This window comes from Drosophila novamexicana, unplaced genomic scaffold, assembly GCF_003285875.2.
Source record: "Drosophila novamexicana strain 15010-1031.04,08,12 unplaced genomic scaffold, DnovRS2.1 tig00000387-arrow-pilon, whole genome shotgun sequence".
NCBI lineage: Eukaryota > Metazoa > Arthropoda > Insecta > Diptera > Drosophilidae > Drosophila > Drosophila novamexicana.
This window is the reverse complement of record NW_020824800.1, coordinates 3997127-4011643: the sequence shown is the minus strand read 5'-3', so window position 1 is coordinate 4011643 and position 14517 is coordinate 3997127. Positions and strand designations below refer to the sequence as shown.

General features: G+C 44.6%; 4 protein-coding genes across 6 annotated transcripts; 2 read left to right on the top strand and 2 right to left on the bottom strand.

The window, feature by feature from the left end:
- Positions 1–12: 12 nt before the first annotated feature.
- Positions 13–1290, bottom strand: LOC115760130 (protein TIPIN homolog). The gene has a single exon (XM_030701329.1). It carries the CDS (start codon positions 1096–1098, stop codon positions 205–207), a length of 894 nt encoding a protein of 297 aa, XP_030557189.1. The 5' UTR covers positions 1099–1290; the 3' UTR covers positions 13–204.
- Positions 1291–1393: 103 nt separating this feature from the next.
- On the top strand, positions 1394–5550 carry LOC115760125 (protein male-specific lethal-1). The gene is made up of 2 exons (XM_030701323.1): positions 1394–3038; positions 3103–5550. The coding sequence occupies exons 1-2, from the start codon at positions 1833–1835 to the stop codon at positions 5422–5424; spliced, it is 3528 nt and encodes a 1175-aa protein (XP_030557183.1). The 5' UTR covers positions 1394–1832; the 3' UTR covers positions 5425–5550.
- A 1335-nt stretch (positions 5551–6885) lies between these two features.
- LOC115759764 (hydroxylysine kinase) lies at positions 6886–14433 on the bottom strand. Of its 3 annotated transcripts, none has more exons than XM_030700819.1 (4): positions 14274–14433; positions 11928–12293; positions 8001–8125; positions 6886–7915 (listed from the first exon to the last, which is right to left on the bottom strand). In XM_030700819.1, exons 2-4 carry the CDS (start codon positions 12257–12259, stop codon positions 7083–7085), a joined length of 1290 nt encoding a protein of 429 aa, XP_030556679.1. In that variant the 5' UTR covers positions 12260–12293; positions 14274–14433; the 3' UTR covers positions 6886–7082. The 3 variants fall into 3 exon arrangements, with proteins under 3 accessions (XP_030556679.1, XP_030556681.1, XP_030556680.1); XM_030700821.1 differs by lacking the exon at positions 14274–14433 and adding an exon at positions 12767–12784; XM_030700820.1 differs by lacking the exon at positions 14274–14433 and adding an exon at positions 12665–12734.
- On the top strand, positions 8148–11691 carry LOC115759762 (exonuclease 1). Its single transcript, XM_030700817.1, has 2 exons — positions 8148–9177; positions 9237–11691. Exons 1-2 carry the CDS (start codon positions 8374–8376, stop codon positions 10374–10376), a joined length of 1944 nt encoding a protein of 647 aa, XP_030556677.1. The 5' UTR covers positions 8148–8373; the 3' UTR covers positions 10377–11691.
- Positions 14434–14517: the final 84 nt, after the last annotated feature.

The window sequence follows — 14517 nt, the reverse complement described above, 5'->3', positions numbered from 1 at the left end:
TCCAGCAGGCAATTTTAGTTTGTAGTTTTTGGAATTAATAGTATTTCTCTTAAGCGCGACTCGCACTGTTCGTGTTCACAATATGTATACATACATAGATATATATATATAGACAACGACTGTAAAATCCTTCTACACGAATCTTAATTTATTTCTTAATCTACAATAAATAACATTTTCTTTTTGAAGAATATACTAGTTTCACTATGTAACTTCTGCAGCTGCACTGGCCTCCATTTGCTTAGCGCGCAGTCGCTCTTGTGCCAGGCGGCGATTCTCTGCAATGCGCGCCATTTGTTCGGCGGATAATTGACCACTTTTTGCCGCCGGCGTTGCTGGCTGCGATGGCGGCAATGGTTGTCCATAATCGCTGACGCTGTCGTCGTCGGCTATGGCGGGCACCGTCACGGAATATGGTGTGGATACAATGGCATTGCGTGAAAATGAAGGCGTCACTAGTGTGCTGTTTGTCGTGGACAAGCTGCGACGATTGATCGCCGGCGTCCGCGGCGCTAGTTTTGACATGGCAATTTGTTCGCCCAATAGGGCATCAAATTCATCGAAAGGCTCGGCGGCGGCATCGTTGTCTTCATCATCGGCATTGTCCTGCATTTCGCCGTCATGCTCAACTAGTTCCTCCAGCTGATTCAGGCGGTAGCGTGCCATGTGAACCTGCAGTGGTTTCTTCTTTCCCAAACGTTCGATGTTGTTAAGGACATCGTCAAACGTGTAGTTTGGATACATACGATGGCCCCAGTGCTGCAAGCGGCGCAAGATCTCGTCCAAGTCAGCCTTTTCATGGCCCTTGCCCTTGTATTTAATGTCCTTGAAATAGTTTTCGATCGTGTGCAAGCCGCGTGGTCCGCGCAGTGTGTCCACAGTTAGCCGTGGCCGTGGATTTCGCACCGCACGCTTTTTAGGCTCTACCTTGACGGCTTCCTGTTCACCTTCGCCAGCCGCATCTGCAGCATCCTCATCGTCACCGAACAATTTTTCGCCTGCATCCACCTCGCCATCACTGGGTAACTGATCGTTCTCGATGCCAATGTTATCATTGAACAGGTCATCAACCCCATCCTCACCAAATATGGATGTCATCGCGGAATATTGAAGTCCACAAAGCCACCACTGTAGAGTCCAGAATTACAAGCTGAATTGCCGCCATTTTTCTGCTTCTATGTGCTGCCATTCACAGCGAATGTGCACACGTGATGCCAACTCGCGTCGTGGATTACGCCTCTTTGTTACATAATTTTTGTGCTTAGCTGCTGTCAAATTACAATTATTTGTTGTTAAGAATTATAAATGGGAATATTTGTACAACGTTTTGAGCAGTAGACCAAATTTGACAAACAATAGTGAGTGGTGAAAATTAGCAGTTGGCAGCGTGGCGCTATTTAGCAACCCTGCCATTGTGTAGCCTGGCAACACCAACAACGCCATACTTCTAAAATGCTTTTTTCGGGCGAGTTTACATTATCCGCATAAAACTTAAAAACAGTAAAAGCAAGTAAAAGAAGTATTTATAAAGTTTTAACATAGCAAATAAACTAAATGTTACTGCCACATGTCATAACGTCAATGTAATTAATACGCTAAATTGTTGCGAAAACGCATTTTTCTGGGAAAAAGCGATAGCAGAAAAATTAAGAGTGTGGTGAATAAAACGGTTTTACGCATTTTACTGTGTTAGTCCATCAGCTGCGGCTGTCAAAAGTTGGCGTGCCGTGGTGAATAGGCGCAAGCCGAAAACAAAACACGACCAAACACTATGAACAACTTTCTGTAAACAATAATAATAATAGAGCGTGCGTTTCGTGTGTGACTGCGAAATGGATAAGCGTTTCAAACGGCCAATGAACCAACAGAGAGGTGGTTATGTGGATCAACAAAACTACGGCCAACATGCACCAAGATCCGCCTATCAGCAGCCCTACAATAACTACACACACCCCAATCATGGCTACAACAACTACAACAATAATAGCAATAACTATTACAAGCCCCCGCCACCGCCGCAGCAGCCCACAAATGTCAGAGGTGGTGGCGGGTGCGGTGGCGGTTGGTTAGACCCAGCACCGTTGCCGCAGGATTGTGGAAACGCCAATAACGGCTCGGATGTGGTCACATTGATAGTGGAGAACAACAATTTGAAGCGGATGATTGTGCTCCATCTGAATGTTATGCAGGATCAGACCGAAAGCATATTGGACAAAGAGAAAGAGCTGGAGGATAAAAATGGACGCATCAAAACGTTGCTCGCCCAGAATCAGGAGCAGATGCAGCAGATAGCCAAACTTAGCCTAACCATTGAGGATCTGCGCAAGGAATTCCGTAGACATATGAAGCGGTCGGCTAACGATACTGATGGACAGCCCAAACTGAAATCACAATGTTGTGCGGATAAACAAACCCAGACACCGGACTTCGTCCCAAAGGAGACGGTTCTGCATGGCTATAAACATGGGACACATTTAAAGCAGACACAAAACGTGTTGGTTACGTCTGTAACGGATTTGCCGCCAACGACACCTGCTTTTGAGAATAGTAAGGTGCGCGGCGAGTTCAATGGCGGCAAAAAGGTGAGAACCTTTTTCTTGCACCGTGTGCATCAAGAGGAGGAGCAGGAGCAACAGCAGGAGGAGGAGGAGGTACAGCAGCAGGAAGAGGAGGTACAGCAGCAGGAAGAGGAAAGACAGAAACAGCAGCAGGAGCAATTGCAATTGCAGCTAGACGAAGAAGAGTTGCACACACACATGGACATTGGCGAGGAGGAAGAGCTGGAGGCGGAAGTGGACGAGGAGGAGGAGCATATCTATCACGATGCGCTCGATACGCATGAAATGGAAATAGTGACTGAAACAATTATTGGCGCCGAGGAGGAGCTAGGCGCCGAGGAGACTGCCGAAGATAATGATAACATTAACAATGGACACATCTACGAAGAGGAAGTCGAGATGGAGCACGAAATTGTTAACAATTGCGATGCGGATAATCTCTGGCAGCACGAAGCGGATGCGGAGGAGGAACAGCGACTGGTAAGCTTTTGCTATAGCCATAAAAGAATCTATTCCTAAAATCCAATTCTCTCTTCTTTTTCAGTGGCATGCAGAGTTGGACAGCCAGATGGAGCTGGAAGAGCAGCAGCGAAAACTCATTGCAACGCCTCCCACACAACATGCAACACAGTTCACAGATGACGATATTGATAATTCGTTATTCCAAGTGCAAAAATGTGATGAACCGATCCACACAAAGCTGCAAAATGCACTAAGGGAACCCAACTCAAAACAGGCGTCAATCAAATCAAATGTGGACGAATTAGCAACAAAGCCACGCAAATTAAGGTTGCCAGCGACGCCGACTAAAGCTGTAGCCAATCATCAGGCAACCAAGTCGCAATTGGAAGCCACAAAGAAGGAGCGAAATTTGGCTAAATCAGCGAAGCAGCCGCCTACGGGGACACAGAATGCAGCAACAGCAAATGATAAAGCGATATTGGCCAAGCCAGCGCTGCAGCAACGGGAGCAGGAAAGGCAACAAGAGAAGGAGCAGGAACAGCAGAGAGAGCGGGAGCGGGAGCGTGATCAGGAAGAGCAAAGGGAGCAAGAGCGTGAGCTGGAAGAGCAGCGAGAGCGGGAGCTGGAAGAGCAGAAAGAGCGTGAGCTGGAAGAGCAGCGGGAACGTGAGCTGGAACAGCAGAAAGAGCGTGAGCTAGAAGAGCAGCAAGAGCGTGAGCTGGAAGAGCAGCGGGAGCATGAGCTGGAACAGCAGCGGGAGCGAGATCGTGAACAGAAGCTGGAACGGGAGCAACAAAAGGAGCGGGAAGAGGTGGCCAAACACGAGCAACAGCTGGAGCTGCTAAAGATGCGCGAGGAGCAGCTGGAGCGGGACCAGCAGCTGGAGAGCAAGCAACAGCTGGAAAGCGAACAGCAGCTGGAACGGGAACAGCAGCTGGAACGCGAGCAACAGCTGAAGCGGAAACAGCTAAAGAAGCGCAAAAAGCAGCTGAAGCAGGATCAGAAGCTAGAGCGTGAACAGCAGCAGCAGGTGGAGCGGCAACGGCCGAAGAAGCGCGAACAGAAAAAGGAGCAGCTGAAAAAGCGAGCACATCAAAAGGAGCATAAAAAACACGGTGAGCGTGCACGTCATAAGGGTACACAAAAACAGCTAGAACAGCAGCCAGAACGGGAGCAGGAAAAGCAACCGGAACGGGAGCGTAAACAACGCGAAAAGCAGGAGCTAAAACAAACTGGAGCGCAAACAGAGGAGCCCAACATCGAAGAGGAGACGATGCGCAAACTACACGAACATTTGCAAAAACAGCAACAGCGACTGCAAAACCAGCAGCAACAATTGCCGCTGGTGCGGCTCAAGAAGTCGCCCATGCAGACGGGCGGCAACACCAGCCTCATATATCCACCCATAGCGCAGACGAGCGCCACAATAACACCCGCGCCCTCACCGACAAATGCGGCATCGCCCAAGCTGAAGCTGATGAACAACAACAACAACAACAACAACAGCAGCAACAACAACAACAGCAGCAGCAACAACAACAACAACAGTACAACATTAACAAGAGTAACATCGGTAACAACCGTAACAATAATCCAAACGCCGCTGACACCGCAGTCCATCAGCAGCGTCGGCAGCAGCAGCAATAGCAGCAGCAGCAACAACAACAGCAGCAGCAACACCAACAACAACAACAACAACAACAACAACACGAACACTAGCGACAACAACAAGCGCTTGGGCAGCACGAGAAACAACTCGAAATTCCGCACATCACTGCAGCCATACACGACACGCTCCTGGGAGGATCAAGAGTTTCATTGTGACAATGAATTCTTTCTGGAGGAGGCCGATGAGCTGCTCGCCGACAATCCCAGTCTGGAGATACCCAAATGGAAGTTGGTGCATATAACACGCTCAGCGGATTCCAAGGGCACAGAGCCGCTCAGCGATGCGGACTTTGTGCGTCGCCACGAGAAGTATGTCCGGGATGAGATTGAGCGCAAGAAGCGCGATGCACGCTACTTACGGGAACAGATGCGCAGCGAGGCGTTGCGTTTGCGTCACAATCAGGATGAGGTGTTGATACCGCTCGATCCACTGCCAACGTCCACCTTCTATCCACTGCCCGAGGATATTGAGGGCATACAGTTCGTTACCGAAGTGCCTGTCCAGGCGTTTGGTGAGAACATGATTAACCTGAAACCGGAATCCGAACACTTCTCGCTGCCCTGGCTGGATGCGGTACATGCGCCGACAGCGGATGCCCGAGCCAAGGCGCAGGCTGCGCCCGTGGCGACGTTGGCCAGCAAAAAGCTGCCCACAACCGCCGCCGAGGCGCGACATCAGGAGATGAATTCATCGTATGTGTTCCTCAAGCGACGCAAACGTCAGCGGAGACGTTAGGCTCGCAGCAGCAGCAGCAGCAGATGCCGCATGCCGCATGCCACATGCCACATGCCTGCTAAAGCCCACACATTGACGTTGCATGATGCTGATATATATTTATATATACATATATATATCTATATCTAAATTTTTTTTTAACACTTTTTTTTTTTTTTTTATTAAACCTAATTTGTAACAATAAATAATAACAGTCGTTAGTTTCTAGAGACTTTAAAGTGTAGAACAAGCTCGGAACGTTCAGTCTGAGCTTGCTTCAAAGGACGTAAACAAAACTTATGTTAAATATTTATATATACAGTCAAAACAAAAAAACAAAAAACATCTCAGCTTTATTCTGAATTGATAAGAGCAAAAAAAAAAAAAAAACAGAAAACCGCAGAAAAGTTTGGTTTGGCTTTAACAAAATGAAAATTGTAGACTTCAAAAGCTTTTTTTTTTGCTGCAAATCCTATGTATATGATTTATTTAAGAAAACCAATTTTTTTCTTCTTCTATTATTACTGTGCAAAACCGAGTGTATTTATAATTTGTTATAAAGATCCGTGGTTCTTCGAAAAATGCAGACTGTTTAGGGTGTGCGTGTGTGTGTGTATGTGTGTGTAGTTTGAGAAATTCGTTACTCAGGTATATATTTGTGTGTGCTAGAAGCTTGTTGTGTGTGTACTGATAAATTTCGTAGATTTTATTATGTGTGTGTTGTTTGAACATAAATCGAAGTCTGATCGTCATTTGACTGGGATAAAACATTTGCTCTGCATTTTGTGAAAGCCATGGTTCTACGTATGCAAACAAATACATATTATACATATTTTTGTTTAATTATAATTTGGAAAAAAAAAAAAACAAACAACAATACACATTTTTGTTTCATTTTGAGAGAAGAGAACCCACAAAAACTTGATTTACAAGCAATAAAATGAGAAAGAAAAAAAACTCTAGCTAAAATGTCTCAATATATTTGATTTGTGGCTCGTCAATAGCAGATATATATATGAATATGAATATGAATATATATCTCCATGTGCAATGCCGTGTGCAACGTTTTGCAGGGCAACTAGATTTGCGGCTTTTGGCATGCTGGCACATACCCTGTAAATTGTAGCTCTTAAGAACCTAAATTAACTAGCCTAAGTAGACGCGTGACTATATAGCATATATCTCTATATATTGATATATATATAAATAAATTAAAAGCTAGCAATATATATTTTGTATTCTTGAAATTTGTACACAGCAATTCGCTCGATGCGCATGTATATTGCAAATAACATTTGCCTTGCAATTTTACTTTGTATAAGATAACAATTACAATTACAATAGATTGTAATTAACGTAGCTGTTAATTAGTTGAATTTACCGCAGCTCCAGTAAATTAATTGCAATAAAGCGCTAAAAGAACACGTTAACAAAAGCAAATCTTCCCAGAAACTATTAACACCACATCAAATGTATTTGTACATTTAACTGTTTAACAAGTTTTAATGTAAATTATGAAAGTTTATATAATAATAATAATACATATACAAATAAAGTAAAATGCGAAATTTTCAATACATCAACCTAGACAGTTTGTTTTGTTTTTTTGTTTTTCGCTCATAATTGAAAATACTAATTGACCAAAGTTTAGTTGCGGACGGAAGGATTCAGCTCTGGGCCTATTTGGTGCTCTGTGTGAGATACTGGTGTGCCGTAGTCGCCCATAGTTCATCAATTGAGTCCATGCTCTCGCGCCAGAGCTGCTCGAGAAGCAGCCAGCCCTGTGCCTGGGTGACCAGCACATAATCATTGCTCGGATGCAGCGTGTGCGTGTAGGCGCCCATGATGAGACTCTGGGCGAGCCGTGCGGCCACACAATACTTTAGATAGTCACGATCCGCGGCGCTAATTGACTGAATGCTGGTGTAGCCGGCTAGAAAGATGCCGCCACTGGCCAAATCCTTGGCTTGCAACATCATATAGCTCATGGCAATGCCCAGCTCGAAGATCAGCGGCGAACGGCTGGTGTCGCCAAAATCAATGACTCCAGAGACCCGATACGAATCTGGACGCTCAGTGTCTGCCGTCGGCGCATTGACCACGATATTCTGCTCATTGTAATCGCCGTGTATGATCTGCAGCTCCATTGTGGACAGCATGCTCAGCACTTTTGACTCGAATGCATCGATGATTTCCTCACACAGCGCCCTGCGCTGGTGATCCTCGAGAGCGTAGAGAAAATCGCGTAACTGTGGCACCGATTGCAGCATCCAGAGCGTCTTGTGCGTATCGTAGGCCTTATGCGTAAAGTTTTTCAGCGCACGATCCAACTTGGCCAAATATTCGCCGCTCTGATAGAGCAAATTTTTGGTCACCGGCACCTCGTGGAACATTTTTCCAGGAATAAACTCCAAAAGGCGTACCACATGTGCATTGCCACCGATCTGTTCCACAGAATAATATTTGCCACGTGCATTGGCGATGGGTCGGGGACAATGCACGTGCTGTTTGACTGTAGTGCATATAAAAAAAATATATGGTTAATAATGTTAACACTTGTGTCAATATGTTTTTTGTTTTTATAATTTGATATTAACCCAAGTAGAGCAGCAGTTGATTTTGGGCGTCCACAAATTCCTCCTTTTTTGAATCCAAAGCGTTGAGAATTTTCAGCACATAACCATGAACGCTGTGCGACACAATCAGCGGATTCTTAACATTGCTAAATACAAATATAAATTTAAAGAAAAACAAAAAGCGTTTCAAACTTTTTAAAATAAAATTATTTGCAGTGTTGGTAAACATGGTAAAGATGGCGCCAATTAGCCACCACATTCGTGGTGAATGGCAGCAGACATGAAGAAGCATGATTTTCTTTTTTTTGGCGGGAATCATTGGGGTTGATTTTGTTGCTTCTAGAGCTGTGATTTGTTTACATTCAATATTAATAATTAGTGTTAAGCGTTTGTGATGGGCATAACCGGGCTGATACCTTTTCTGGAGAAGGCGTCGGCCAAGGTGCACTTGAAGGATCTGAGCGGCAGCACCGTTGCCGTGGACACCTACTGCTGGCTGCACAAAGGTGTCTTCAGCTGCGCCGACAAACTTGCCCGCGGCGAGGATACGGATCTTTATGTGCAGTATTGCCTGAAATATGTGCACATGCTGCTCTCCTACAATATTAAGCCCATTTTGGTGTTCGATGGCCAACATTTGCCGGCCAAGGCGCTCACCGAACAACGGCGTCGCGAATCGCGCCAGCAAAGTAAAAAACGCGCCATGGAACTGTTGCGACTGGGTCGCACCGATGAGGCACGCTCCCAAATGCGGCGCTGTGTGGATGTCACACACGAGATGGCGCTGCGTCTCATCCAGGAGTGCCGCGTGCGACACATTGACTGCATTGTGGCGCCCTACGAGGCGGACGCACAAATGGCCTGGCTCAACAAGGCGGGCATTGCACAGTATATAGTTACAGAAGACTCGGATCTGACGCTGTTCGGTGCACAGAGAATAATCTTTAAGCTGGACCTGAATGGTGCCGGCCTGCTAGTCGAGGCCGAGAAGTTTCACCTGGCCATGGGCTGTACCAAGGAGCGCTATCGGTTCGATAAATTTCGGCGCATGTGCATATTGTCCGGCTGCGACTATCTGGACTCGTTGCCGGGCATTGGCCTGGCCAAGGCATGTAAGTTTATGCTTAAAACGGAACAGGACGATATGCGCATAGCATTGAAGAAAATCCCACAATATCTCAACATGCGTAATCTGGAGGTGAGTGCGGAGCATCAAATAAGACTTGTTTCAGATTGTAGTTCTTAAATATTCGTCAGGTGGATGATGATTACATAGAGAATTTCATGAAGGCGGAGGCCACTTTCAAGCACATGTACATCTACAATCCGCTAGAGCGACGCATGGAAAGACTGAGCGCTCTGGAGGATCATGAAACCGAGGAAGGCCACTGCAGCAATGCGGGCTCATTGCTGGCGGATAACGAAAAGGCACTCCATCTGGCCTTGGGCAATCTAAATCCCTTTACGCTGAAGAGCTTGGACAATTGGCATCCGGACAAAGCGACTGACTCGAAGACAGCGTCAGCAAAGCACATTAAACGCACCAAGCACAAAAGTATTTGGCAAGCACATTCGAACAATACACATGAAGTTGAGCTAACGACGCAGCCAAAACCCACAAGTTGCGCGCTGTTCTTCAAGAAGGTGGACTTCGTTGGCCAGACCATACAGTCCGAGATTGAGGCCAATCAGCGCCAAGAGCAGGCGAAGCACACAGAGGCCGAGCTGTTCAGCTTGTACAGCTTCAAGGCTAAACGCAAACGTAGTCCGAGCAGGAGCGGTAGCAACTCGACGCCGCCGCCATCGCCCGTGCAGAGTAAAAGTCGGCACAATCCGTTTGCCATTGAGACAACGCAACATCCGCCGGCAGTGTGTGAAAATGCATCACTGCTGCGTCTAGTCAGTCCGCTGAGGTCAGCCGAAGAGCCAGCCAGGCCTGAGGCGAAGCGTGTGAATGCGCTGAAGCGCAGCATTTTTGCCAAGGAACAGCCGCAGGTGGAGGTGCGCAGTCGCTTCTTCAGCGCGCAAGCCCCAGAGCCACATTCGGAGCCAAAAGTAGTTGCCGAAAAAAAGGCACAACCGGAACTGGAACTGGAGTCCACAACAAGTGCAACAGCTGTAAACGACGCAAACAACAACAATCACAACGACGACGACATCGTTTTGCTAGCCTCCTCCGGTTCGGATGAGGACACCAGCTCGCAAAGCGCAACGCTGCCGAGCAGTCAAGAGGCTGCGCTGCCCGCAAAACCCCAACTAAAGCTGGCGACAAGCGCCCGCCGCGTGGGTCTGTCCAAGCCGAGAACGAAGAAGACGAAGACGAAGTCCGCCTTACTCGGCGACAATCAAACCAAGCTCAGCGCGTTTGGATTTCAAAAACGAAGCGTTCTCAAATAAGCTGCCTTTTTTTTTAAGTTAATTGTTGGCAATATGTTTAAAATATTTATTAATTAACTATTTAAAGACTAAGGCTGTGCATGCATAATACTGCCCCATTTTAAATATCAACTCAAGTAAAAGACAATTATTATTGAATGAATCACAAAGAATGAAACCTTCATGAAATCTGGCATAGATCTATTTACATGCCTTTACCAGATAACTGCAAGGGCTTTAAATCTTTGACTCCCTTAGAATAATATCTAGGTTAGCTAAGGTTAGGATCTGCAATCGGATACGGGCTGTTATAAAATAAAGTGCGCTGTCATATGATTTGGAAGAGATGCGCCCACAGCCAAATGTTAGCCCGTCTCCAGATAACAAAAGAGGCTGCTGTCAAGGTGACCGACAACAACAACAACAACAGCAACAAAAACAGAGGCCGCAACTGCGTCAAGCTCAATTGGCCCCCGCACGACTGACTAACTTTAATTAATATCTCGCTATAAATAAACTAAAATGTGTGTGTATGTGTATGTGTTTAGAGACCCCCCCTCGCCGCTTAGAGCAAACATTTACCTTTTGTGTTTTTATACTCTAACAGAGTATATTACAGTCTTTTGTTACGATCTATTTTGTATGAGGAGGTGGTTCCGATACGAAAGAATGTTTATATATAAGTCGAACCCATTTAGAGTTGTTGGAATAAGTAGAAGGTTTTGTGGAACGTATGTAATTGGCAAAAGGAAACAAAAGGTAATCAATCTATTTTACGTAGCATCAAGAAGAGCTAGAGACATTTTGAATAGGGGTCTCGAAGTAGAACCTATAAAAATCGATTTATTAATACTCTAGCAAGAAACATCCAATTCGACATATAAGACTCTCGCATACGTCTCTCAAGAGGTTATCTCTAAGGTTTTGAGATAGGGGGATTATATAAATCAATCTGAGAGATTGATTGGATGATACCTTCGAATTCTGACTCCTCCGATTCTACGTCTCTTTAGAAGGTGCCTAGGCAGAATTGAGAACTAGAGACAGCTTAACTATCGTATACATATATCTCTCGAGAGTATATCTCTCAGGTTTTGAGAACTAGAGAACTAGAGAGTTAGAGATATACAGTTCAAAAATATTTAAGCCTGTTTTTGGTTAACTTTTCCTAACAGGTTTGGCTAAAAACTTAGGAGGTAGGCCCTTTAATACATTTATCCAATCATCTTTGGTAAATCACATTTTTGGGCAGAAATCAAATATAGCGCGCAAATTGTATATGAAAATATTTACGAGTTGCAATATTTTCAGTACAGCGGGCAGTTAAAAACAAATTTAAAATCGAATGGAAATTAAAATTCGGAATATATATGAACCAAAAACAGGGCTCAATGATGTGGATAACTAGGCTCAAGAACCGAATAGAAAGGCAGGCAATTGGCTCGAATCGTGAACCGAACCAGCGACATCTTTTCGGCTGGTTCGCAGCTCAGCTTTCGGAAATCGGTAGAGTTTTCGCAAGGGTATTTAATATTTGGCTTGCCGAATACATATACTCTTAATGCCACTCACCAATCTTCCTGTATCAGATAGTTGCGATCATCGTAGGCATTCAGCTCCTTCAGCTCGCTGATGGTGATGCCGTAGAGACGTCGCACCAGCGGCTCCACATGCTCCGGCTGCATTTTGGGCTTGATATCCGAGCCGGGCTGCAGCACAACATTGCTCTCCGGCGGATTGCTGACGTTGCCGTTGCCATTGCCATTTGTTGCCGTGTCCTCCGTGCCCGCCGTGCCCGTCGTCTCGTTGACCTTGTTAAGCCTTTCGGCGCCATCGTAGTCGTGATTCAGTGTGTACGACTTTTTGGTAATGCTCGTCAGCTCCACATTGTTCCATTGCTCCATTTTGGGTTCCAATTGTTGTTGTTGTTGTTGTTGACTTTATCGGAATGCAACGAAAAAATAAAAAGTATTTCAGAACGTGGCAGTCGGCTGCCCTTGACTGCAGAATACTCTGTTCACAGTGTGAGAGCAGGACGAAGAGTCTTTGCTTCGCAAAAAAGCAAGGCTCTAAAACTGTAAGTCAGTGACTCTCAAAATGTGCTTTGAGTTTATGCTGATACCGTTACAGTTTAAGCCAGGGCAAAGCACAGCTAGCTTGTCTATAGGAACAGCGGCTCCAAAACTGTAAGGCAGAGCTTTAAAACTGTGACTATAGTAAATTTGAATTTATGTGAGGACTGAAGACGACTGCAATAAATGTGGAGCAGCTCATCAGAATCTATTTATCATCTGAAATCCATCGCTTACAATTTTGTATAGTTGAAGTTTCAAGTTACAACTAATATGCCTTTTAACACTTTGTGAACAGAGTATGAAAAAAAAGAAGTATATAGAAACAGATCAGAATACACGCGATGATGTTGGCACGATCGAAATGTGCTCGGTTTTGCGCTCAGAAGCGAAATGAATTGAATTTCTGATTGGGGGACGACGCGGGGACGCAGCGCTTCAATTGAAACGAGTTCGTCGTCGGCGTCGACGTCGACGTCGACGTAAACATCTTCTTCATATCTTACTGTACTGTGTGTGTGTGCGTGCTTGCGTGCGTGTGGGTGCGTTTGTGTGTGTGTCGCGCCTGTTTCATTTACCCAGCTAATTTTTGTTATTTATTTAATTTTTTATAACCTTTTAATGTTTACAATTTGATTGCGACGCGGCTACATTGTTACCCGGCCCCCACTCCCCTCTCCTTAGCCCAGGGACTTCATTTTTTAATACCCTCTCTTTTTTTTTGCTACTTTCTTGTTTTGTTTATCAACATTGCCCAACCGGGTCGCAAAATAAACAAACTTTAAGTCGTGATCGCACTCAATTAAATGAACTCAACGTTAATCAATGTACTCCACATATTAATACCCTGCATTAATATACACATGCACATATGTAGAAATCGTATAGATTGGCTTGCAAGCGATTAGGACGCCCTACTTGCCATTTAAATAGTATAAATCAGCAACTATCAAGTGCTGGCAATTGCCAGACAAAACAAACTCAATTGAGCTGTAAAATAAACTAGCCTACAAGTTGCATAGAACAAACAATTGTGCAATATGTTTATTTAATTGCTTTCCATACCCTGTACCTATTTAAATGTTGCAAAAAGAGCCAGAAGTTAGCTTTAGCCAGAAGTTAGTTTTAGCTGTCTTTGATCTTATAATTTACATATCTATGTATTATTGATCAAATATATATGCACATATTTGATTTACAGCTTTATGCCCTGTAAGGAAATTTAATAAAATTGTTTATGAATAAATTTTCTGGAATAATTCAAAAATGCAACTGGATGCAGGGTATTTTCTAATCGGACACTCCCAACTAGAACACTTTCCTTTTTACTATTTTTTTGTTTAAGTGTAGAGGGAGTATTGCGCATTTTAAGTGCTGCTTGAATGAATGGGAAAGACAGACAGACAGAGAGAGAGAGAGAGAGAGAGAGAGAGAGAGAGAGAGAGAGAGAGAGAGAGAGAGAGAGAGAGAGAGAGAGAGAGAGAGAGAGCTGATTATAAATGCGTTAATATGTGTGAACAATTATATAATAATTGTTAGAAGTTTTTCCGTTCCCGCTTTAAAAATTGAATGAATGAGCGTGCCAGCCGCTGACCTTGACTCTAATGCAGTTTTGTTGCTCATACGCCGCATTGTAGCACTTGCACTGCGCTGCATTTGCCACTGGGCAGGCGCACATACATATGCACATACGCACGCACATAGATACATGTACATACATACGTATAACAAACACAACACACGCACGCACGCACAGCTGATTGTTAATTATGGAAATTAGTTAGCAACAATACAGAAGTTTCAAGCATGTACTTATAATTCGAGTTTCGGCAAGCAAAAAACGCACCTGTTTCGTACAACTGGTCAAATTAAACTAACGTTTACTTTTTGGCTCGATACAACGGTGAGCACAGCCCAAGCGCTGGCTTTGAATATATAGAGAAACGCGTGAGCTGCTTGCATTCAGTTGTTGCACAATTCATAATTTGTGTATTTAGCGGCGCAATAAAAATAAATCGTATTTAAGTGTGCGCGCAACAAAAACAAAATAAAAAGCTAATTAACAAAGCAATAGCGAAATCAATCGAAAA